The following is a 24,392-nucleotide window of genomic DNA, read 5'->3' as shown; positions in this document are numbered from 1 at the left end:
TAAGTAACCTGAATGATTGCTATGTATATATGTGTGCAATAATCATTAACACAACTGTTAGCCCCAATTAAGTGAGATACAATGTACAATGCTAGAAATCTTTAAATTGACTGTGTAAAGCAATGCAAAATTATATACCATGTAATTTTAATATGCTTTGTAAATTGGTACAATGTAAATATTTAATTTACATAATTTTAGAATAAGGAAATTAAGGTCAGGTGAAAAATATTTTCCAGAGTTCCAGTAGTAGAAAATACTTATTTCTGTGAAACTCCTTTGTAATCAGCAAGTTTCTAATACCACAATTTGCAATTATATGCATAGCATTACATAGAGCTATTAAGTTTAAAGGTTAACTGGGAGCCTCCCAACCCTAAATGTTCCCTCTGCTGAATTCCAACCTTTTTCTCCCCATTTAAAAGATGCATGGAATGTAGCTGCAACATGCTGGTACAGAACCACCTGCTCGCTTACTCCATCCATTTCCTCCTCCAGTGCCAATTCTCACCTTAATCCGTTGTTGATGTGAAAGCATTCGACAAGATAAGTTCAGTGAGGGCCTTTACACTCAGTGGAAAGCACATGAGCCGGATGTTCACAAGCAGGATCGCACACAAAGAGCCAAACACTCCAAAAAGCTTGTTAATGGACTGGATACTAACATTTAGCTCAACTGAATGAGGGTTGAAATTGCATGGCAAGTTTTACAGACTGAAAAATTCATACTACATATGCTATAGTTCCTTGATTGATTTATGCAGATGTATAGTTGTTTTTAATTTAACTATTTTGACATACTTTCAGTGGGGAACATTTCACTTGACAAAACACTTGCATTATCAGTAAAATGGCCTCAGCTGACATGTGGTCAAGTTTTACAATTAGATTCATTTCCAATAAACCTGGTACTAAGTGGAGAACAGCCCAAGGAGAGAATTAAGAGATTTTTAAGATTATGAAAACCTCCTGAGGGAGGCAGACAGGAATTTTCCAGAGTTTTTTCCCTTTTACTGAACCTACCTAGCTTTTTTCGCCACTACCAGGAGATTGCATGGCTCAAGGAAGGGGTGGGGTAAGAGGCATTTAGTCAGTAGAAATGGTGGTGTAGTGGTAATGTCACTGAACTACTATTGCAGAGGCCCCCAGGCCAATAATGCCCAGGGGACATAGGTTCCAATCCCACCATAGCAGCTAGTGGAACTTAAATTCCGTTAATTAATAAAAATCACCCCTTAACCGTCTCTGTTCCAAAAAGAGTGCTAACTTTTCCAGCTTCTCCTCATAACTGAAGTCCCTCATCCCTGGTAACCCTCCTCTGTACCCTTTCTAAGGCCTTTACATCTTTCCTGAAATGTAGTGCTCAGAATTATCCACAATACTCCAGCTGAGGCCTATCCAGTGATTTATATAATTCTAACAATCTCTCTGCCTTTATATTCTATTCCTCTATTTATAAACACGAGTAACCAATATGCTTTTTTATAAACCACCTTATCAACTTTTAATCACCCCTTAAGGATGTGTGTATATGGGAACCAAGGTCTTTGTGCTCATCTACACTTTTCAAAATTGTACCAATTACAGTATACTGTCTTTTCATATTAGTTCTTCCAAAGTGCATCACTTCACATTTCTCCATATTGAATTCCATCTACCTTGCTTCTGCTGATTTCACCATCCTGTCTCTGTCATCCTGAAGCCTATAACTATCCTCATCATGAGCTACTACTTTGGCAAGTTTGGTAGCATCTGCAAACTTTACAATACAGCTCCCTACATCTGAGTCTAGGTCATTTTTGCAGAGTACAGAACCCAAAACTGACTGTTGGGGAACACCACTGCAATGCCCTCCAAAAGTCCATTTATACAAAACCTGCTGCAGAACCTTAATCAACCTTCAGTTACCTCAAAGAATTCAATCAAGTTAGTAAGACATGATTTACCTTCAACAAGGTGACCTTACCAACTTTCAGTAATCGTACATCTTCTCTAATATTTTGTCCATAACTTCCATCCACTCTTTTAGAACAATGTTCATATCATGCTTCCTTTGTGAAGATAGATGCAAAGTACCAATTTCATATTTTTGCCATTACCTCCACCTTTGCATGGATCTTTAATAAACCCAAAAACTTTTCCCTAGCAAATTACTTACATTTTGCCTTCTATTCTCTATACCTCTTTTTGCCATCCATATTAACTTGTTCAATTCCGTAATCTTCCTGATTATTAAATGAAGTATCTGAACTATCTTCTTCCCCAAAAGTCCTCCATTACCGATTTACCCTGCAATCATCTTGTCCAGTCTACCTGTGCTAGACCCATTCTTAAATCACAAATTCCCAGTTGAACATTTTTACTATAGATATTTTCTGGTCTCTTTCCATAATAACTTAAAACCAAATTATGTTATATATTTTAAAATCATACTCTTACCAGTAGAGATGGCTAAGTGAAAAGATCATTAATAATGATCTAGGGAATTTCAAAACATATTAGGCCACGCAAACCAGTTAAGCTATTTATTAGATTAGGTTTGGTCTATACCTTAACTGTATTTCCCTGCCTTTGCTCCATACCACCCCCTTCTTCAAATCTGCCATCATTACTCCCCTCTCAAAAACTAATCCTTGAAAACTCCATTTTCTCTGCAAAGTCCTTGGACATGCTAGCACCTTCCTAATGTTTCCTCGAACTCCATGCTTGAATCCCTCCGATCAGGTTTCTGCCCCTTCCTTAGTATTGAAATGACATTTTTCAGTCACAAAAGATATAATTTCTGTCTGTGCCTATGGCAAACTGTTCCTCCTCAACCTGACTACAGCCTTTGCTGCAGTTAACTACACCATCCTCCAATGTCTTGCCACTTGTCATTCAGCTGAGTCAGATTGCAAAATTACAACTAATGCATCTGCAACTTCCTCTTTTTTGTTTCATACCATGAAGTAAAAATAATCATTCTGCACATTTATATATATTTAGTCCCATTATTTTTCTATTTACATTTTAAAATGTTATATTAAATCCACAAAGTTCCTCTTAACTTATTTTTAGGCTCCCATGTGTTACTAGTGTTTTCTCTTCCTCCACTGTGCCTTCTCAACTGCTGCAGAGGAATAGCAACAATGACAAAGTGATCAGTCTGAAGCAGCATTACAACAACACTGAATTGAACAATGTAGACAAACTCTGCTTTCTGGGGTCAATAGTCTCAAGTGAAGTGAAGCGTGAGACATTTGCTCATATTGGTAGTGCTACTGCAGCCTTTGGAAAGTATCAGGCTAGAGCCTGGAAGAACCCCAAACTCTCAATTGTCACAAGACTAAGAATTTATAATGCTTGTGTATTAACTAGGCTGCTGTACGGCACTGAAACTTGGACTACATAATCAGAAGTAGGAACACAGACTGGATTTATTTCATATGCATTGCTTGAGAAAGATCCTTGGGTTCCATTGGCAGCATAGAGTCCCCAACATAGAAGTGCTGCAGCTTTTTAATACAGAAGGCATTATGGCAATTCTCAAGCGACATGAATTACAATGGCTAAGCCATATCGTTGAACAGTTGATAGTTGCCTACCAACAAGCTTGATGGTGCAGCCAAAGCAAAGACACAAGGACTGACTGCAAGTGAGACATCATTTCATGCCAAATTGACTTCAACAGCTGGGAACAGTCTGCACATGACCAAAGTCTCCACCCTAGAGCACAGAAATTCAAAGAACCCAGTTTTAAGTGCCACAGAAAAGCACCATTGCAGGAAGGAGCATACGGCAGTAGCCCTTGCATCAGCAAACCACAATCTACAATGCCCCCAATGCATCCGCTGTGCCATGCTAAAAGTGGACTGTGCACATGTGAAGACTCATCAGATAAGCAGTAGATGCAATGATGTAAAGCAAAAGAGACTGTGAAACTGATACAAAGTACTTATTTAACAAGTCTACCATTTTCTTATTGTCCATTATAGTATCACCTGTGTCGTTAATGGGCCCACAATCTCCTTTACTGCTGTCTTTTTGAAGCAGCAACTTCTGTAACAGAAACCATCCTATGCCATATAGTATAGCCCAAACATGCACTACTGAAACAGTCACGTAGTTAGCTGTTCATTTTTGAATTCACACTTTTTTGTGACTAGCTGTCAGTGATGACTGGTGCCACCACCTCATGTCCATAATGGATATTTATAGAACCACCATTTCAGAACCCAATTATATTTTTTATGTTCTGATAGGAACATTGATACTTCAGTGAAAATATATCAACATTTTTTCATGTGTAAAAACTCCTGTGCAAAGTATATTCCCCTGAAACCTGCAAATTAATAAATTATGGTACTATTACTCAAATTGTATGGTAGTATTTGTTCACTACAACAAAAGCAAAATACTGCAATTGCTCAAAATCTGAAATAAGAATGCTGGAAAATAGCAGGTTAGACTATTTGTTCATTTATATAGTTCTGGTACAAAAGCCATCTCGATAGACTGCTCCCAGTTTGGAAAAAAAAACAAGCATTCTTAAATGCATACAGTAACAGTTGTGCTGAGTCAGGGTTTGTTTTCATCTCAGTTCACAAAGTGACAGAACACTATATTAGACCTTTTTTAGGCTTTAGCTCCCTATTGTATTAAACCGTACTAGAAGAGTAATGCAACATTTTACAATGGTTAATTTTAGCTACCCCTTCCCGATACATAATTTGTAACTTCTACACTGTTAAAATGGAAGCTACATATTAAGATTTACCAATAGAAGTAGCTGAATAACTAACACAAGCTTCATTTCAAAGATTACAGCCTTTTTCAAAGGCCTAAAGTAATCTCACTAAAAAGGGCAAACACCTAATTCTTTCAAAAAAGGAGATTGTGCCAATCAGAATTTATGGTTCTTGTTAAAATTGCTGAATTTAGCCAAAGAGCAAGGGAGGGGGCAAAGATAGTAAAGCTGTGGACTAACTGTTTTAGAAGGATAAAGGACAATATTGGACAAATATATTGGTGAGCAAAGCACAGGAAAATGGCCCTGGCCAGTCACCTGTGTGATACCAGTAGGGCTAAAGAATACAGATTGAAAGATGTCACTGCACGCTCCCCCTTTTAGAGCTTCACCTTCCTCAACAGAAGAAAAGTCCACGGTGGTGCATACGTAAAAGTAGCACAAACAGGAAAAGGATACTAGTGAATACTCCAGCTGATTAGCAGACATAAAAAAAATGTGCCTTTCTCCACTTTACATATTTTTAAAAGGAAAAATTCCTACGCTCATGGCTTCAGAACAGCTGCACTCTTAATTGCAATGCAAATGAAATGGATGAAGCTCAAAAGCACAAACCAGCTAATGACATGACTGTGCAGTACATACTAAAGGGGCTAGGCGCACTGAATGGACTAGGGTGGTTTTAGGTAATTATTCACACCAGGTGGATGAAAGAGGAATTAAGGCTGATTCAGGTTTACTCCATGTGTAAACCACCTATTTGAGGCTTTATTTAGTGAGAACCCTCAAGAGGATACACTTAAAACACAACTAAAATGTACATTCACAAATATACACAAAAACATTTATACAGAGTGAAAGACAGTCCTATTTACATGTGACTTCAAACATACAATTACACACAGTAGTCATACTGGATATACTGTTAAATACTGACAACTGGTTTCCACTTACATGCGAGTGCTCTAGCAATGCAGGTCATTGCACTGATATCAAGCAATTCAGTAATTCCATGTAGCTTCTAATTAAATTTCCAGTGCAATCGTGGCTTAAAAAAACTACTTCAAAACAATTCACAAATACAGACAAAGGGAAAATCAGTTGAGAACAGATTTTAAAAACTAAATAGCAATTCTTGATCTGAAAAGATTACCATCCTTGAAATAATGAGAAGCAAAACCTAATTAATATTTTGTATCATCATGCCCATTTGCTATATACACACATTGCTTCCTCTTCCCCCTCCACATCCAGACATTATAGCAGAGCATGTACTGAGAGTTTTACACTTTTTTTGATTCAGGAAAAAGACTGTCAGCTAAGGTCACCAGTAATCAAATCATTTTTTCACTGTGACAAATCCAGTTTTCATTACTCATTTTTCTTCTCCTTTTGCTTCAGTAGCTTGTTAATTTCCCGCTTGGCCATTCCCACATATTTTGTGATTAGTCGATGCCGATTCAGACCAGGCAGCAAGAGTATGAAACTCACTGAAAACGAGAAATTATTTTGTACCATGAAAGGGAAAGAACCAAAGAACTGCACATATGATAAAAACTGCCTTCATTAGATTCAACAAGTTGCATTTAATGGGGATGGAGACGACAAAAAAAAAGAAGCAAAAAAGCTAAATTTTATTGGGGGAATATGACAGATAGATAGAAATACAAGTCGCTCCCCACCCCCACAAGAAAAAAAATAAAGAAATTCATTCTTAAATCCCATTTAGATTTGCACAAATACAACATTTAATAAATGCAAAGTGTCATTAGACTTCTTTTCCCCCATTTTGTTATCTTGCTTAGAGCTACAATTCACACCTCAAAAAGCGAGATGCCAAATAACTGAACTAAAAAGAAAGTTTTAATAACTACCACAGATATCACAATAGGTTCCTTAATTAATGAAAATATGTACCAAAATAAAAACTAACAAGCTTGGTCAACTTGTCAGTAGAGTAATGGAACTTTAACTAACTTCAGACTCTACACAACCTTTGCTGGTGGCGGGGAGAGGGAGAGTGTAGAATTGAGTGGCAGGCTTGAGGTGGGGGGGGGGGGGGGGGGGAGGGAGGGGGGCCCAATCCTGATACCTTCCCCGCGCCGCTGTAATTTTACTGGGGCGGCAGCAGTGAGAAATGGTCCGCCCACTCCACGCTAATCAAGGCCCTTAAGTGGCCAATTAATTGCCATTTCAGAGCCTTCTCCCACCACCACTATTTTACCAGCAGCAGGCAGTGCCTTAGGCCCCACAGAATGGCAGCCTCCTTGTGGGCTGTGGAGGGGGCCCTCCTGATTGGGCACTTTGTGTCCCATGGAGAGCCCCCTCACCCCTCAAAGCCCCAATTGAAATAAAGTCCACCCACTTGACTCGCCAGTGCTCAGCCAATTATCCCCAGCGAGGCCCCAAAATTTAGCTTTGGTCCGGGGCCAACGTCCACAATCCTGCCGTTGGCTAGGTGTAGTTCCAGCAGTGGCCACTGCTCCCAGTGGCACTGCTGGGACTAAGAGCTGTCAGCCCACTGATTTGGCCAGCAGCTCCTGTCAGCAGGACTTCCTGTCCCAAGGAGGTAGAAGTCCTGCCCAAGTACAATTAAGGGCCTGGAGAGCATAAAATCCTGGCATGGCTCTCCAGGCAGAGGTGGGCTTGCCCCTGACTTCTGGGCCAGTGGGCGGGGCTTCCTGCCCCACATAAAATTCCAGCCTTGGAGCGTGCTACACATCACATGGATGTATGTATTTAAAGCTCCAGATTGCCTGCCCTAATTAATTAAAATACACTGCCGATTGCTCATTGACAGCTCATCTAAAAGGGGTGGGGGGATGGATGGCTGCTCAATACTGCAGATTTCTGATGGGTCATAGATGCATTACTTAAAGACTAACTGAGGATTGTGGCTAATGGCAGGCAGAAAACATTGCTGTAGATTGTGTCCCAAGCCCAACCATCTTCAGTTGCTTCATCAATGACCTTCCCCCCCCATCATAAGGTCAGAGGTGGGGATGTTCGCTGATGATTGCAGAGTGTTCAGTACCATTCATGACTCGTCAGATAATGAAGCAGTGGGTGCAGGCAGTGAGACCTGGGCAACGTGCAGACTTGCGAAAAGTGGCAAGTAACAGGTGTGCCACACAAATGTCAGGCAATGACCATTTTCGACAGGAGAGAATCTAACCATTTCTCCTTGCAAAGCGCAAGTAGGCAGAAGCCAAATGTATTATCCTCCAGGACATGGCTGCAAATTTTAATGAGCTCAAAAGGAGAGCTAAGGTAAGCTATGAGTTACAAGGCTATCATTACTTTCTACTTAGCCTGCATTAAGCTAAAAATGATTGACCAGAAACTTATCTTAGAAGAGGCGAGACTCCTTCAAATACACCTTGTGAAAGCTGCTTACAGATTGTGCACGATTTGCTGGGCTGGTTAAGTAAGTGACCGTTTAGGCACACGCAGACAAATTTCACAAAAGGACCCCGATTCATTCACAGGATCCTTACTAATAGCAAAACAATGCCTGTGCTTATTTCAGGTGGCCAGGATTAGCAAGTGCCCAATCCAATATTGCTCATATCCACTTCAGGAGCGGAATATCATGCTGCAGAATTCAACCAGTTTTGGACATGGAAAACATGCAAAAGGTACCTCTTGGCCCATAATTATATCTATGCTGACCTCCCAGATTCCAAACTAAATTACATAAACTACAAAATATTAACTCATTGGATAACTTACCAATTAGGTAGGTGAGGAAGAGGTTATGAACCTGTTGCCCAATCCAAGCCACCACAGAGAGAAAGCTAACCACAGTCATGAAATACTAGAGCAAAGAATATAGAGATTACATTACACTAATCATGTAACTGGTGAAATTTCCTCGAACAATTAGTTCCTAGAAATAAATAATGTACCTCAATTTTTCAAATATTTGCCTACAGGCAGGTAAAATAAAAATTCTCATAGTAAGTTGATCAGTAGTGACCATGGACAATTGCAGCAGCTAGTAAGGCAAGTTGGTTAATTGGCAAAAAAAACAGCATTGGATAGTGCATCACTATAACACATCAAGCCAGGTTTTATTCTGATGCTGCCAATTTCCAAATTTGAGAAGACCGAGTAAAGGCCATATGTCTCCCACAGAAACAAGTGAAAAAATAGATCCTTAAAATTATATGCGAGTGAGCGGGGTGGGGGGCGGGGCGGGCAGGTAAAAGGCTTGCAATTAAGAATTTAATTTAATTAAGAGGGAGTTTCCAGTAACTATCTCAGTACAGTTTGCGCCTAGTTTAAAATCCTAGTCACTGATCATTGAATTCAGAATTGAGTAAGGGGATGCACGGAAAGGAGACCATGCATGAGTACAGTATAGACCAAGTGCGAAGTCAGGAATTTGGTTTATGTTGGAATTCAGTGCAAAGGGGGAACACGGTGCTCCTTTTCCTACCTTTTTCCAGCCTCCAGTAGCTGGTGAGTCTTCTTCCTCTGTCTCCAAGCTAGGAGAGTGCAACTTTAGCTGTGTAAATTAATAACTAATTGACAAATTAAATAAAGTTAGACAAACATGGCCGGGATGGTGATGTCCCATGACTGCAGCATGTGGGAATCTGCGGAAACTCTGGTTTCCTCCCACAGCCAAAGACTTGCAGGTTATAGGTAACTTGGCCATTGTAAATTGCCCCTAGTGTAGGTCGGTAGTAGGGAATATGGGATTACTGTCGGGTTAATATAAATGGGTGGTTGTTGGTCGTCACAGACTCGGTGGGCCGAAGGGCCTGTTTCAGTGCTGTATCACAAAAAAAAAAATGCATAACCATATCTACAGTGAGCGTGTACAACTTGAGCAACTTCGGCTCAGAGTTGCTGAGCTGGAATCGAAGTTGTAAACACTGCGGGAAATCAGGGAGGGAGAGAGTTACCTAGATGCTGTGTTCCAGGAGGCAGTCACACCCCCTAGGTGAGGCATAACTTTAGAGTTGGTCAATGGTCAGTGACAGGAGGATGTGTCTGTGCATCAGGCAGGTATGGGGAGCCAGCATGTAGCGATGGAGGAGCCTCAGCCCCTGATTTTGTCCAGCAAGTACGAGGTGTTTGCTACCTGTGGATGAGAAGGACTGCAGGGTGCATAAGCAGACTAGCCATGGCGCCATTCAAGTGGGAAAAATAAACTGAAATGTAATAGTAGTAGGGGACAGTATAGTCAGAGGGATAGACAACAGTACTCTGCAGCCAAGAGCGAGAGTCCAGAAGGCTGTGTTGCTGGCCCGGTGCCACAGTTTAGGACATCTGCTAGGGGCTGGAGAGGAAGTTGCAGTGGGAGGGGGGAGGATCCAGTTGTTGTAGTTCACATGGGTATCAACAACATAGACAGGACTAGGAAAGAGGTTCTGCATAGGGATTATGAACAGTTAGGCGCTAAATTAAAAATCAGAACCATAAGGTAATAATCTCTGGATTACTACCTGAGCCATGAACAAAGTGGCATAGGGTCAATAAGATTAGAGAGTTGAATGAGTGGCTCAAAAGATAGTTGTGGGAGAAATGGGTTTCGATTCATGGGGCACTAGAACCAGTACTGGGGCAAGCGGGAGCTGTACCGTTGGGACAGTCTTCACCTGAACAGTGTTGGGACCAGTATTCTGGCAAGTCATATAACTAGGGTGGTAAAGAGGACTCTAAACTAAATAGTGGGGGGGTGGAAAAGAGTGGGGAGATGTGGTAAATTATAGAGAAAGGACAAGGCAAAAGGGCAGGCTAGCGATATGGGTTCTGATGGGGACAAAGCGTACAAACTTAAGAGTGCACCAGCAGCTAAGGCCAGAGTCTGCAAGTATGATAAAATGGCACAATTTAAGGCTCTGTTTCTGAATGCTCACAGTATTCGTAACAAAATGGATCGATAGCACAAACAGAAATAAATATGCATGACCTGATAGCCAACTCATAGACATGGTTGCAAGGTGACCAAGGCTGAGACCGAAATATTCAAGAGCATTTGACATTTCAGAAGGACAGGAAGCTTGGAAAAGGTGGTAGGGTAGCTCTGTTAATTAAAGATGTAATTAGTACAATAGCGACAGATAACCTTAGCTCAGAGATCAAGATGTAGAATCAGTTTGGGTAGAGATTAGAACTAGCAAAGGTAAGAAGTCACTTGTGGGAGTAGTTTATAGGCCCCTTAACAGTAGCTACACTGTAGGACAGAGTATACAGGTAGGAACAATGGGGGCTTCTAAAAAAGGTACTGCAATAATCACGGGTGATTTTAATCTTCATATAGATTGGGCAAATCAGATTGGCAAAGGTAGCCTGGAAGATGACTTCATACAAGTATATACAGAACAATTTCTTTGAACAGTACGCTCTAGTGCCGGCCAGGGAGCAGGCTATTCTAGACCTGGTAATGTGCAATGAAACAGGATAGTAAAGGAGCCTTGAGGCAACAGTGATCATAACATGATGAATTCCACATTCAGTTTCAGGCTGAGAAGTGTGGGTCTAAGACTAGTGTAATTGCCTTTATTTAAGATTAAGACAAGAGTATGAGGACGGTGTTGGCTAAAGTGAACTGGGAACACAGGTTAATAGGTAGGACAATAAAAGAGCAGTGGCAGATATTTAAGGAGATATTTCATAACTCTGAGCAAAGATCTATTCCAATCAGAAAGAAAGACTATGAACAGGGGTGCACCATCCCGTGGCTAAGAAGGTAAGGATAGTATCAAACTGAATGAAAAAAAACATACAATATTGCGAAGATTAGTGGTAGGTCAGAAGACTGGACAGATTTTAGAAACCAGCAAAAAATGACTAGAAAGAGAAATTAGAGTATGGAGAAAGCAAGCTACAAATATAAAAACAGATAGTAAAAGTTTCTACAGGTATTTAAAAAGGAAAAGAGTAACTAAAGTGAGCGTTGGTCCCTTAGAGAGTGAGACTGGGGAATTAATGGGAAACAAGGAAATGACGGAAATGTTGAATAGGTATTTTGTGTTTGCATTCACTATAGAAGACACAAAAAACATCCCAAGAGTACTTGAAAATAGAGATAAAAGGGAGGGAGGAACCTAAAACAATCACAATCACTAGTGAAAAGGTACTGGCAAAACTATTAGAACTGAAGCTGACAAGTCCCCTGGACCTGGGGTCTTAAAATAAGTGTCTGCAGAGAGATAACAGAAGCATTGGTTGTCATCTTTCAAAATTCCCTAGATTCTGGAAAGGGACCAGACTAGAAAAATTGCAAATGTAACACCTCTATTCAAGAAGAGGGAGGATGGAGACAGAAAGCAGGAAACTATAAGCCAGCTAGCCTAACATCGGTCATAAGGAAAATGCTGGAATCCATTATTAAGGAGGTAATAGCAGGACAGTTAGAAAATCAGAATACAAATCAGGCAGAACCAGCATGGCTTTGTGAAAGGGAAATCTTGCTAGACTAAATTACTGGAGTTCTTTGAGGAAGTAACAAGCAAGGGGAAGGAACCTGCACATGTGGTGTATTTGGATTTCCAAAAGGCATTTAATAAGGTGCCACATCAAAGGTTACTACACAAAATAAGAGCTCATGGTGTAGGGGGTAACATATTAGCATGGATAGAGGATCGGTTAGCTAAAAGGAAGCAGAGTAGGGATAAATGGGCCATTCTTGGGTTGACAAACCATTACTAGAGGAGTGCCACAGGGTTCAGTGCTGGGGCCTCACTATTTACAAACTATATCAATGACTTAGATGAAGGGACCGAATATATGCTAGCTAAATTTGCAGATGACACAAAGATAGGTAGGAAAGCAAGTTGTCAAGAGGACATAGAGTCTACAAAGAGATATAGATAGGTTAAGTGAATGGGCAAATTGGCAGTTGGGAGTATAATGTGGAAAGATGTGAACTTGTCCACTTTGGCAGGAAGATTAGAAAAGCAGTGTATTATTTAAATGGAGAGAGATTACAGAACTCTATGGTACAGAGGGATCTGGGTGCCCAGGTACATGAATCACAAAAGGTCAATATGCAGGTACAGCAAGAAATAAGGAAGGCAAATGGAATGCTGCCATTTATTGCAAGGGGAAATGGAATATAAAAGTAGGGAAGTGTTGATACAGCTTTACAGGGCTTTAGTAAGGCTGCAGCTGGAGTACTCTGTACAGTTTTGTTCTCCTTACATAAAGGATGTAATTGCAGTAGAATCAGTTTAGAGAACATTCATGAGCCTGATTCCTGAAATGAAGGGGTTAGTTTATGAAGAAGGGTTGGGCTTATAGCCATTGGCGTTTAGAAGAATGAGAGGTGATCTTATTGAAACATAAGACCTTGAGGGGGCTTGATACTGAGAGAATGTTTCCCCTTGTGGGGGAGTCTAGAACTAAGGGACAGAGTTTAAAAATTAGGGGTCTCCCATTTAAGACTGAGATGAGGATAAATCGTTTCTCTGAGGGTCGTTAGTCTGTGGAACTGTCTTCCCCAGACAGCAGAGAAGGCTGAGTCATTGAATATATTCAGGCCAAGTTAGAGATTTTTGATCGACAAGGGTGTCAAGGGTTATGGGGGGCATGTAGGAAAGTGTTGAGGCCACAATCAGAACAACCATGATCCTATTGAATAGTGGAGCAGGCTCGAGGGGCCGAATGGCCTACTCCCACTAATTCTTGTGTTATGTACTTCCTATACAAAAAAATATAATTTTACACATAATGTGGAAAGGGTCTCTTCCAACATTAGTAAAACAAACCATTTTATGCGTAAACCCAGTAATTCATATGAATCACATCCACGTTTTAAGATGCAGACCAGTTTATCCCTCCTTTAATGGAAAATGATCATATGCCTGCAAAGCAATAGGAATTAAACCAGTTTTCCAACAGGAATATAGACAATGTACAATTAATGCAAGAGGGATGAGACATACCATTTTGGGTTTTTCTTCCTTCAGAGCAAAAATGCGCCGCCACCAGCCCACAATCCTACGCTGAGTCTTTACCAGGTTACTGCAGATTTCATGAAAACGCTGCTGCTGTTCTGTAGTCCTGTTGATCCAAGCACGTTAAGTAATAATTTCCGGACTACACAAATATTCACGTAATTTCACATGAATATGTTTTTTTATAAAGTCACCTCCAAGTTTAGGTGGATACAAAAACAAAAAGCAGCCCAGATACAGCTAGATGGGTAATGTCAGTTTTATGGCATACTCCAATGCACACAAAAGCAGTCTGCTTCCAAATGCCATTATTAAAAAGCTTGATTAAAAAATAAATCTACATGTGGTCTTAATGGTCTATTAATGGCTATCCCCCTTTTTTAAAATCTAGTTGATTATTTTTGATTGATTAGAGATACAGCACTGAAACAGGCCCTTTGGCCCACCGAGTCTGTGCCGAACATCAACCACCCATTTATATTAATCCTACACTAATCCCATATTCCTACCAAACATCCCCACCTGTCCCTATATTTCCCTACCACCTACCTATACTAGTGACAATTTATAATGGCCAATTTACCTATCAACCTGCAAGTCTTTTGGCTTGTGGGAGGAAACCGGAGCACCTGGAGGAAACCCACGCAGACACAGGGAGAACTTGCAAACTCCACACAGGGAGTACCCGGAATCGAACCCGGATCCCTGGAGCTGTGAGGCTGCAGTGCTAACCACTGCGCCACTGTGCCGCCCCTTTCAAATTTCAGGCTTCTCAAACATCCCTTGATATTAGGGTTAAGATGAGCCTGCTACTGTAATTTGTGAAGTTACAGCCATAGCATCCCCTACCTGTCATGACGTCATCGATAAGCCATATGGATCAGGAAGCCAAAAATTAAATTCTTATTTTGTACCGAGTTAACTAATCTTATGTGGGAAGGCTAGATGGGATTGAGGTTCACAAGGAGGAGGTGTTAGCAATTTTGGAAAGTGTGAAAATAGATAAGTCCCCTGGGCCAGATGGGATTTATCCTAGGATTCTCTGGGAAGCCAGGGAGGAGATTGCAGAGCCTTTGTCCTTGATCTTTATGTCGTCATTGTCGACAGAAATAGTGCCGGAAGACTGGAGGATAGCAAATGTTGTCCCCTTGTTCAAGAAGGGGAGTAGAGACAGCCCTGGTAATTATAGACCTGTGAGCCTTACTTCGGTTGTGGGTAAAATGTTGGAAAAGGTTATGAGAGACAGGATTTATAATCATCTTGAAAAGAATTAAGTTCATTAGCGATAGTCAGCACGGTTTTGTGAAGGGTAGGTCGTGCCTCACAAACCTTATTGAGTTTTTTGAGAAGGTGACCAAACAGGTGGATGAGGGTAAAGCAGTGGATGTGGTGTATATGGATTTCAGTAAGGCGTTTGATAAGGTTCCCCACGGTAGGCTATTGCAGAAAATACGGAAGTATGGGGTTGAAGGTGATTTAGAGCTTTGGATCAGAAATTGGCTAGCTGAAAGACAGAGGGTGGTGGTTGATGGCAAATGTTCATCCTGGAGTTTAGTTACTAGTGGTGTACCGCAAGGATCTGTTTTGGGGCCACTGCTGTTTGTCATTTTTATAAATGACCTGGAAGAGGGTGTAGAAGGGTGGGTTAGTAAATTTGCGGATGACACAAAGGTCGGTGGAGTTGTGGATAGTGCCGAAGGATGTTGTAGGGTACAGAGGGACATAGATAGGCTGCAGAGCTGGGCTGAGAGATGGCAAATGGAGTTTAATGCGGAAAAGTGTGAGGTGATTCACTTTGGAAGGAGTAACAGGAATGCAGAGTACTGGGCTAATGGGAAGAGTCTTGGTAGTGTAGATGAATAGAGAGATCTTGGTGTCCAGGTACATAAATCCCTGAAAGTTGCTACCCAGGTTAATAGGGCTGTTAAGAAGGCATATGGTGTGTTAGTTTTTATTAGTAGGGGGATCGAGTTTCGGAGCCACGAGGTCATGCTGCAGCTGTACAAAACTCTGGTGAGGCCGCACCTGGAGTATTGCGTGCAGTTCTGGTCACCGCATTATAGGAAGGATGTGGAAGCTTTGGAAAGGGTGCAGAGGAGATTTACTAGGATGTTGCCTGGTATGGAGGGAAGGTCTTACGAGGAAAGGCTGAGGGACTTGAGGTTGTTTTCGTTGGAGAGAAGGAGGAGGAGAGGTGACTTAATAGAGACACATAAGATAATCAGAGGGTTAGATAGGGTGGATAGTGAGAGTCTTTTTCCTCGGATGGTGATGGCAAACACGAGGGGACATAGCTTTAAGTTGAGGGGTGATAGATATAGGACAGATGTCAGAGGTAGTTTCTTTACTCAGAGAGTAGTAGGGACGTGGAACGCCCTGCCTGCAACAGTAGTAGACTCGCCAACTTTAAGGGCATTTAAGTGGTCATTGGATAGACATATGGATGAAAATGGAATAGTGTAGGTCAGATGGTTTCACAGGTCGGCGCAACATCGAGAGCCGAAGGGCCTGTACTGCGCTGTAATGTTCTAATTCTAAAAAAGTTGACAGAGGTAGTAAAACCATGCCAAGATCCCTGGACAAGGAATGTGATCCGGTTTTAAAAAAAAAAGTACATTTTTATCCTCTTTTATAAAGAAAGTAAGGTTTAGAACATTTTAATTAAAAATGTTGATATCAGAACCATTTATTTATTTATTTCAGACTAACCAATTTTCCTTTAAAATTAAAAAAAATTAACTACAGTTCCCACTCAAGACTGATATCTAATAATCCTGCTGAAAAGTGCACAGGGCCATTTGGTGTGGACAGACAGTTTCAGGCTGGACTGTGATGTTGCTGACAAATGGCTACTTAGGTAAAGACCGAAAGCACTGCTAACTGTGGAACTACCCCCTCTCTTTCCCCGCCCCCCCCCCCCCCCCCCCCCCCACCCCAGCATTAGGTAGTAACTGCAGAAGGAGAGGATTGAGAGTTGGGGAGGGATGGAAGGTTCATCTCAAGACTGAGTTCTCATCACTCTAGACGGATTCAAATTTGGGTGTACAGGTGAGGAACAGATGTCTACACCAGTAGCAGGGTTTAATTGTGAAAATAAATGGAAATTACAAATTTAGTTAAGGATATGGACGACAGAATTCAAACTAACAGAAAGAAGCATTTTAATTTACTAAAATTTTAAAATATGCTTCTCACCATTTATTGGATCCAAACATCCTGGAAGCAATAGTTGGAACAAGGTAATCTGCCAAACAGATAATCATAATAGCACACGAAACACCAGTCAGCACTGAAGGATCCAGCCAGTAGATCAGTCTGTGAAGGCAAATCACATTCAAGAAATTAAGTCTCTATGCTTATTTATTTCATCTTGTCTAATTCAATTTTGGAGGGGGTGGTGGTGGGGGGGGGGGGGGGGGGGGGGGGAAGAAACGGAGCAGGTGGTGTGGTGGATGGGTGTTGGTGTGGTGAATGTACTGTTGCAGAATTTATAGACGGTCCCAGATATCTTTTAAGTTTCCATCAATACCCAAGCACTCTCAGAATATCAATGCTCATTCACAATAGCAGGTTTGAGGTGTTGGAAGTGAATCTGAGAAAGAAACTAGTGTTGACGAAGAATTACATTAAATGTCAGCAAGTAACAGAATATACATATATTTGCTACAGCCCTTCAAAGAGAAATTGATACGTGCCTGAAGAGATATTTCCATTGTTGCAATTATGTTTTTTTTAATTTGTTTTTTGTGGGATGTGGGCATCACTGACTAGACCAGTATTTATTGCCCATCTCTAATTGCCCTTGTTAGGCCATTTCAGAGGATTTTTTATTTAAAAAGGAGTCAACCAGTCACATGTAGACCAAACTGCAGATTTCCTTCCCAAAGGACTAGTGAACCAGAAGGGGTTTTACAACAATTGACAATGGCTTCATGGTCACCATTAGACTAGCGCTTTTTAATTCCCAGACTAACTGAATTCAAGTGTTGGGATTTGAACCTATGCCTCCCGAGCAGTAGCCAGAGTCTCTGGGTTACTCGTCCAGTGACATTACCACGACGCCATCTTCCCCCGTGTTGAGTTACTGTGATCTCCTGGAGCCTTGTCTGATTTGCTTTAAGAAGCCGAGGAGGAATTTTCCCAGAGTTTTTTTCTGAATTGGCTGTAGGTCTTTTACCTTTTATTTCATGTGCTAGCACAGAATAACTGTCCATGTATGCCTACAGAAGTCGCAGCACTTCAAAAGGCATTAATTGTGAGAGATTTTGAGATGCTACATAAATGGAAGGATAAATGTAAAAATAAGATTTTAAAGTTCTATGACAAGTTTTTAAACTGCACCGTATATTCAGGATTAGATCTAAGGTTGTGGATCTACAGGCCAGGTATGTGTCCCCCACCACCCAATCTGCTCCTCAAGACCAAGTAACTCAATACCCCTTGCACTCACAATTCTTCTTTATGAGAGGTGATTGGCATTACAGTAACAATTATCACATTGTTAAAAGGGTCTTGATCACCAGCCCGAACTTTCTATGGAGTTTATTTGACAATGTTTAAATCCAGCACAGTCTTAATAACGGGGAGGCTCAGAGCAAGTTGCCATCTGTGCAAAGCAAACAGCAGTGTGGCATAAAGTGACCAGCAAGTTCTGGAGATTCACCACTCGCATCACCTCTCTTAACCCCGAGCTTACTGGCCAATTTGCACATTAATAATGGTGCGTGTCATTAACATACTGATATTTTCCAGCATTATTCAACCCAGACTGTACTCTGTTGTATAGTATTTACCTTTACTGTATCATAATTACAGATGTTTGAGGTAAAATAGCTGTTCTGTCTTGTTTCTAGATACGTTTTTCATTCTTTACATGGAAGGGAAACTGCTAAATTTGAACTGTGTCTGCTAATATTACTGTGTAAAGCTGATTACTAACTGCAAACATCCCCACACATGAACACAGCTGAGAAACTAGCAGATTACCACAAAAATGAAAACAATATTCACACCATCTAGTGTTACCCTGCAGCAGTCATGTGAAGAGATAAACATCTATAGAATCAAAATGCAGATAATTTGGTGGCTCATTTATCATGCTTGAGCAGTACAGAAAGAAGGATGAACTGTTGGTTGACATACTACCTGTTTTCACTGATTAAAGGAATCTTCATGATGAGAGATCCTTCTTACAAATGTAGATGTTACTCATTTTTAAATGAACTCCCTACCACTAACCAAGTCATTTAATGTTACTAAAATTGGCCAAAAGATAAACCCCTTAAGTTTTGTTTTTAAAGGTCTAGATAACTGTCAAAGTATAATGAAGCTTGGGAATTTGAACGGTGGAGAAATGCTGATTTAAACCAAAATTCTAGCACCCTATGGCACAGCATTTAACTCAACACTTGACTTGTTTTCTGCTTTTTCTGGGCGATGATAATTAAAACAATTGGAAAGGTACTATCTCGTGTTACCATAAGGTTTACACTGGGGCTAGTTCCAACAGGCTAATGAGCATGAATTCCACAACTGTCCAGTACATTAACTCAGAATGACACTCCAATAGGTGAAATTTTATTTCCAAAGAATGGCTAAACATTCTGCAAACCAATGGCCTCTCGACCCCTCCAGCCCACAACTGGCAGCTGTGCCTTCAGAAGTCTAGGCTTCAGACTCGAATTCCCTCTGCCTCTCCCCATCTCTCTCTCTCTCCTCCAAAAAAGACATTTCTTAAACTGTTTTTGATCAAGCTTTTGGTCACCCCTCCCAATACCTCTTCCTTTGGCTCGGTGTCCAATTTTGTCAGATAATCCCACGTAAAGCTCCTTGGGAGAGTTTTCCACTTTGAAGGCATTTTATTCGAATACTTACAAAAATACCACTGACACAATAAGCATCATTATAGCAGGAAACCAGGACTTCTCCCAGCGCAAGACACAATCTGCAGCAAGCATCACTTCTCCCCAACCCTCCAAATGCTCTTCAAGCTGGGCAGTTTCTGCAGCCTGCAAAATCAAAAAGTCATTGTGATTTTTACATTGTCTCTGACAAGGGGGAAGTGAAACAAGCAGCAGTGAATGGGATATAGTAATATTCCTAGTAAGTATTAAAACAGCATGTATAACTCATCCAAAAACACTTGCTCAGCCCATCAAAACTATACTGCAAAGTGAAAAGATATGAATATTTGATGTTTTGAGTAATTGTCATAATTGTTGATTGTACAGTATAAACAGACAATACTGCAAAGCATATTAGCCAAATATCTTGGCTAGTTTTCAAGGCTGCAAGGTCACCTTTTTGTTCAAGACTGGAACACACTCAATTTGCAACAGCGAAACCCAGACACTAGATTCCTTTGTGTATGAAGCAGCATCACCTCAATTCTCCACATGCATTCTAAGCTCACGAGTGTTAATTATGGCTGGTCAAAATAAGAATTCAAACCTTTGTAAGGGGATTGGGAGGAAAATAAATTTATAGCAGTCTTTACACAATCTTATTGAGTGACTGTAGGTTTTCTGCTAGGTGGCATCTGGGTTACACCTTGCTCTTCCAGAGAATACCCAGTAACTACACACAATACACAGCTTGGTAAATTAGAGTATGGAAAAGAAAATGTATCTTCTTTGATGACATGGCAGCTTATCCAGTGAGTAACTAAGCCATAAAGGGAAGTCTAACTGTAATGAACAATCTGTGCTTAATGGACTGGGCCAGTAGTTGGGGCACTACAGTTGACCTCAGCATAGAGTTCAGCTGAGAATGATTTTTTTGATTACTAGGGTTCCACTCCTGATTATTGTCCAGCAACCCAGCTAGAACTGTAGGTGTGTAAGAAATTAGGCGAGGGACAGGATCTTGCTTGGCCATAATTAACACAGACAGACTGACAATAATCACCAAAGCTTCAACATTAATAATGGCCAGCTGGATGAACTGCTGGAGGATGCCCAGTGCCTGTGGAATTGCACCCAGCAAGGGTCCAAGTCATGGAAAACCTTGTCAAAATGCAAGATTAAACAGATTCACGATAGCAGGCTGGAAATTAAACTTAAAACATGATCACAAAGGTAGAAGATTGGAAAAGTCAGCTATTTGGGTCTGGAGAGAACACACTAGTTCTTGTAGCTATCAAACTTTAGGCAACAATCCATACAGCTACTGGTAAACATGCCCACACATGTTCAAACACATGTTAACCTATTGCCAACATATTTAGTTACACAAGACAGTAAAAGGGTGTAACTTTTCTAAAGGCATAAAACACTTCAAATATTAAATTATAGAAGCTTTATGAAAGAATGGCTGCAAGAACCCTTGTAAGAAAGTGACAGGCTTGGGGAATCATCACTTTTGGCAATGAACAGCTGTTGAGAACAGCACTGCTAAAAACATTGGTGTATCACCTGGGCACATGCTCAGGATATGGCAGAGTTTTCAAAACTCTTTGGGATTAATTAAAACTAACTGAAGATAAATCTTTAATTTTGGCTCGTCCTGGACACATGAATATATAAAAGGGGATGACCTGTTGAAATGTATTTATCGTGAATTAAAACTATCGTATTCAATATTATTTTAGCCCTAAACATGATACAAAAACAGAAACAATTTGTTGCTGCCCACCATATTGTTCTTGATAATTTAGAAAGGTTAGACATAGAACAACAGAAAAATTTCAGCACAGAAGGAAGCCATTCAGTGCATCGTGTCCGTGCCGGCTGAACAAACTAGCCGCCTGATCTAATCCCACCTTCCAGCACCTGGTCCATAGTCTTGCATGTTACAGCATTTCAGGTGCATGTCCAGGTACCTTTGAAAAGAACTGAGGGTTTCTGCCTCCATCACCGTTCCTGGCAGTGAATTCCAGACACCCACCACCCTCTGGGTGAAAAGGTTTTTCCTCATGTTCCCTCTAATCCTTCTACCAGCCACCTTAAATCTGTGCCCCCTGGTAATTGACCTCTCCGCTAGGGGAAACAGGTCCTTCCTGTCTACTCTATCAAGACCCCTCATAATTTTGTACACCTCATTTAAGTCACCTCTCAGTCTCCTCTGTTCTAGGGAAAACAACCCTAGCCTATCCAATCTTTCCTCTTGGCTGCAACTTTCAAGCCCTGGTAACATTCTTGTAAATCTCTTCTGTACTCTCTCCAGAGCAATTATGTTTACATATTAAGAGTGACACTCTGGAATATTGCATGGCAGTAATACATCTTGGGTTTGAGACAACTAGCACATTGCCTGAGCTTTGCTCTTGCTGTTTATGACATCATATCCCATTTGTGTATTTTCTGCCATGAAACACCTGACCCTGCATCAATTGCTTTTTCCACAGCTTGCAATAAACAAAAAATAAAATGAAATCACCCACAGAACAGCTTATGCTGTGTCATCAGTTTCCAGTTCCAATGTTAGAAATCAGCTGACTTAAGTAATGAGTCCTGTGACCAAAACTTAAAACCCTTCTGGAATAAAGAATTTTGATAGTTTTTTTTAAACCATGTCTGTTTGAGTGAATACAGAAGATCCCCTAGTACAATTCTAACAAAAGCAGGGAGTTCTCCCAATCTCTGGGCCAACATTTATGTCCCAAAAACCTATTTGCACTGAAAAGCAACTTTAACATAGTAAAATGTCTCAAGACTTTCCACTGGAGCATAATCAAACAAAATATGGCACCAGGCTACACAAGGAAATATTACAACAGGTGACCAAAAGCTTGGTCAGAGGTAGGCTTTATGGAGCATCTTAAAATGAGGAAAGGTTTAGGGAGGGATCGCCAGAGCTTAGAGTCTATTCAGTTGAAGAATGGCTGCCAATGGAAGGCTGAAGAAAATTAGGGGCGTACAGATTGGAAGAACAGAATTCCTGGAGGGTTGTAGGGCTAGAGGAGTTACACAACAGGCAGGGGGAAAGCCATGGAGAGATCTGAATATAAGGATGAGAATTTTGAAATCAAAGCATGAGCTCAAAATGGAGGGCAGAAGATGAGAGAACAACCAGGACAGCATTGGAATAGTCAAGTCTGGAGGCAACAAATGCATGGATGAGGGTTTCAGCAGAGAGACTGAACCAAGGACAATGATAGGTGATATTAGAGGTGGAAGTAAGTGGACTTGATGGTGGTGGAGATTTGGGAGTCAAGTTAGTCAGGGTCAAAAAAATGAAACAGACTACATTCATCTCATTTTCTGTAGGACAAAACTGCCCAAACATTTGCCTACATAACAGTGGCCACAACTCAAACAAACTACAATGGCTGTGATGAACATTCAGAGAATTGGAAAAGCACTATATAATCACAACCCTGTGCTGAATTCATTTTGATGCGGGGGGGGGTCTACAAGTAACTACCAAGTTAGGGCGAGAAAAAAAAATATAGTATTGCTATTGCTGATTACTCCACCCTACCATAAAGCACGAATATCAGCTGTAAACAGTACTAGTTCTGCTTTGAATGTTATTTCTCCTCCCCCACCCCCCAAAGGAAGCATGTCATCACTTTCCGGCTGCATTTCCACTCGGGTGACACACCAGAGGGCAAGAACATGATTTAGCAAGACCGGGGGGGCGTAGGTCTCACCAACACAATCACCCTTTGCTTTCTAAGCAGCGCCCTTAGTAATGGCCAAAGCAGATTAACTACCCCGAGCACACATACAGCTTTAAGCCGTTCGCGGAGACAGAGAGCGCATTGTTTAAATGTTTAAACTGAGGCTAATCTGTCAGCGGAGTGCTGGTGGGAACAACAAAGTCCTTCGTACTGTCGTTCAATTCCCCTGAAGACTAACGCGCTTAGACTGAGGATCGAGCGCTGGCCCCCAGCGGAGGGAGGGGTGACCAGGCCCAGGCTCCGAGGCCGTTCAGCAGCGGTGGCGGCGCCGCTCTACTGGAGGCTCAGGCGCCAACAGCTCACAGGTTTGAGGTTTTTTTTTTAACGGACACCGAGGCGTTAACACCAGAAACCGAATTAAACAACCCCACTCACCAACAGGTTGGCGCTTTTGTTATCCCCCTCTCCGCTCGCCATGCTGCTTTCCAAACGGACGAGTCACTCACCACCTCGAACACTCCCTCCCTCAGCTGCAGCTCCCTCCAAACCGTCTCAGTGCGGCTGCGCAGCTTCCCCGCTTCTGATTGGTGGAATTGTGTCCGGCTTTGCCACCCGCTGTTACTGATTGGCTGAAAGGGGCCTGCCGCTTGCTGCTTCTGATTGGCTCAATTCTATGCAGGCTGCCGTTTGCTCGCCATCTGATTGGTTCACTGCTCGTTCCTGATTGGCTCCTTTCCAAGTTCACAGGTCGTTTCGGATTGGCTGTTTTCTTTATATAGCAACATCAGAGCCACTTGGCTGCTCTGCACTGTCCAACAGCAGCATCTATGGAGAGAGAAACAGAGCTAATGTTTCATCAGAATTGTTCAGAACACAGACCTCTGACCAAAGGCCAGTTCTGGATGTACTGGTTTTGTACACAGTGCAATGCAGATTCACCATAATGATACTGAAAGGGTTAATTTATGAGTACAGTTTGTCTTTCCTTGAGTATAGAAGATTAAGGGTTAAACTAATTGAGGTATTTAAGATGATTAAAGGATTTAATAGGGTAGACAGAAACTATTTCCTCTGCTAGGGGAGACCACAAGGGGATGTAACCTTAAAATTAGAGCTAGGCTGTTCAGAGGTGATGCGCGAATCTTGTATCCAGCATTGACATGGCTGGTCCAGTTAGGTTCTGGTCAGTTGT

At 41.3% G+C, this 24,392-nt stretch overlaps 2 protein-coding genes and 1 long non-coding RNA gene across 5 annotated transcripts in view; 2 read left to right on the top strand and 1 right to left on the bottom strand.

Moving 5' to 3' along the window:
* The window catches only part of LOC137383402 (uncharacterized), a 63,152-nt gene extending 58,802 nt beyond the window's left edge, over window positions 1-4,350 (top strand). The window contains exon 6 of one of the 2 annotated variants that reach the window (XM_068056201.1): window positions 3,358-4,350. In XM_068056201.1, the coding sequence (XP_067912302.1) occupies window positions 3,358-3,401 (44 nt within the window). In that variant the 3' untranslated portion in view covers window positions 3,402-4,350. Of the gene's footprint in view, window positions 1-425 lie in introns of both variants that reach the window. The other variant, XM_068056200.1, reaches the window with a different exon arrangement.
* Window positions 4,351-4,442: 92 nt separating this feature from the next.
* On the bottom strand, window positions 4,443-23,766 carry arl6ip1 (ADP-ribosylation factor-like 6 interacting protein 1). The gene is made up of 6 exons (XM_068056204.1): window positions 23,636-23,766; window positions 19,513-19,646; window positions 16,834-16,953; window positions 13,627-13,744; window positions 8,459-8,543; window positions 4,443-6,216 (listed from the first exon to the last, which is right to left on the bottom strand). The coding sequence occupies exons 1-6, from the start codon at window positions 23,675-23,677 to the stop codon at window positions 6,098-6,100; spliced, it is 618 nt and encodes a 205-aa protein (XP_067912305.1). The 5' UTR covers window positions 23,678-23,766; the 3' UTR covers window positions 4,443-6,097.
* Window positions 23,195-24,392, top strand: part of LOC137383405 (uncharacterized) — a 19,503-nt gene continuing 18,305 nt past the window's right edge. For both annotated transcript variants that reach the window (XR_010977402.1, XR_010977401.1), the window contains exon 1: window positions 23,195-23,565. This is a non-coding gene — a long non-coding RNA (uncharacterized lncRNA). The remainder of the gene's footprint in view (window positions 23,566-24,392) is intronic.

This window comes from Heterodontus francisci, chromosome 24 (genome assembly GCF_036365525.1).
Source record: "Heterodontus francisci isolate sHetFra1 chromosome 24, sHetFra1.hap1, whole genome shotgun sequence".
Lineage (NCBI taxonomy): Eukaryota > Metazoa > Chordata > Chondrichthyes > Heterodontiformes > Heterodontidae > Heterodontus > Heterodontus francisci.
This window is presented reverse-complemented; position numbering and strand designations above follow the sequence as displayed.

Coding starts and splice junctions, on each gene's coding strand:
- arl6ip1 (XM_068056204.1), bottom strand. CDS start 23,677: ATGGCGAGCGGAGAGGGGGATAACAAAAGCGCCAACCTGTTG. Junction 16,954..19,512: donor ATTGTGTCAGTGGTATTTTT/GTAAGTATTCGA, acceptor TTGCCTTCACAG/ACTGATCTACTGGCTGGATC. Junction 8,544..13,626: donor AGGAAGAAAAACCCAAAATG/GTATGTCTCATC, acceptor TCTTTGCTCTAG/TATTTCATGACTGTGGTTAG.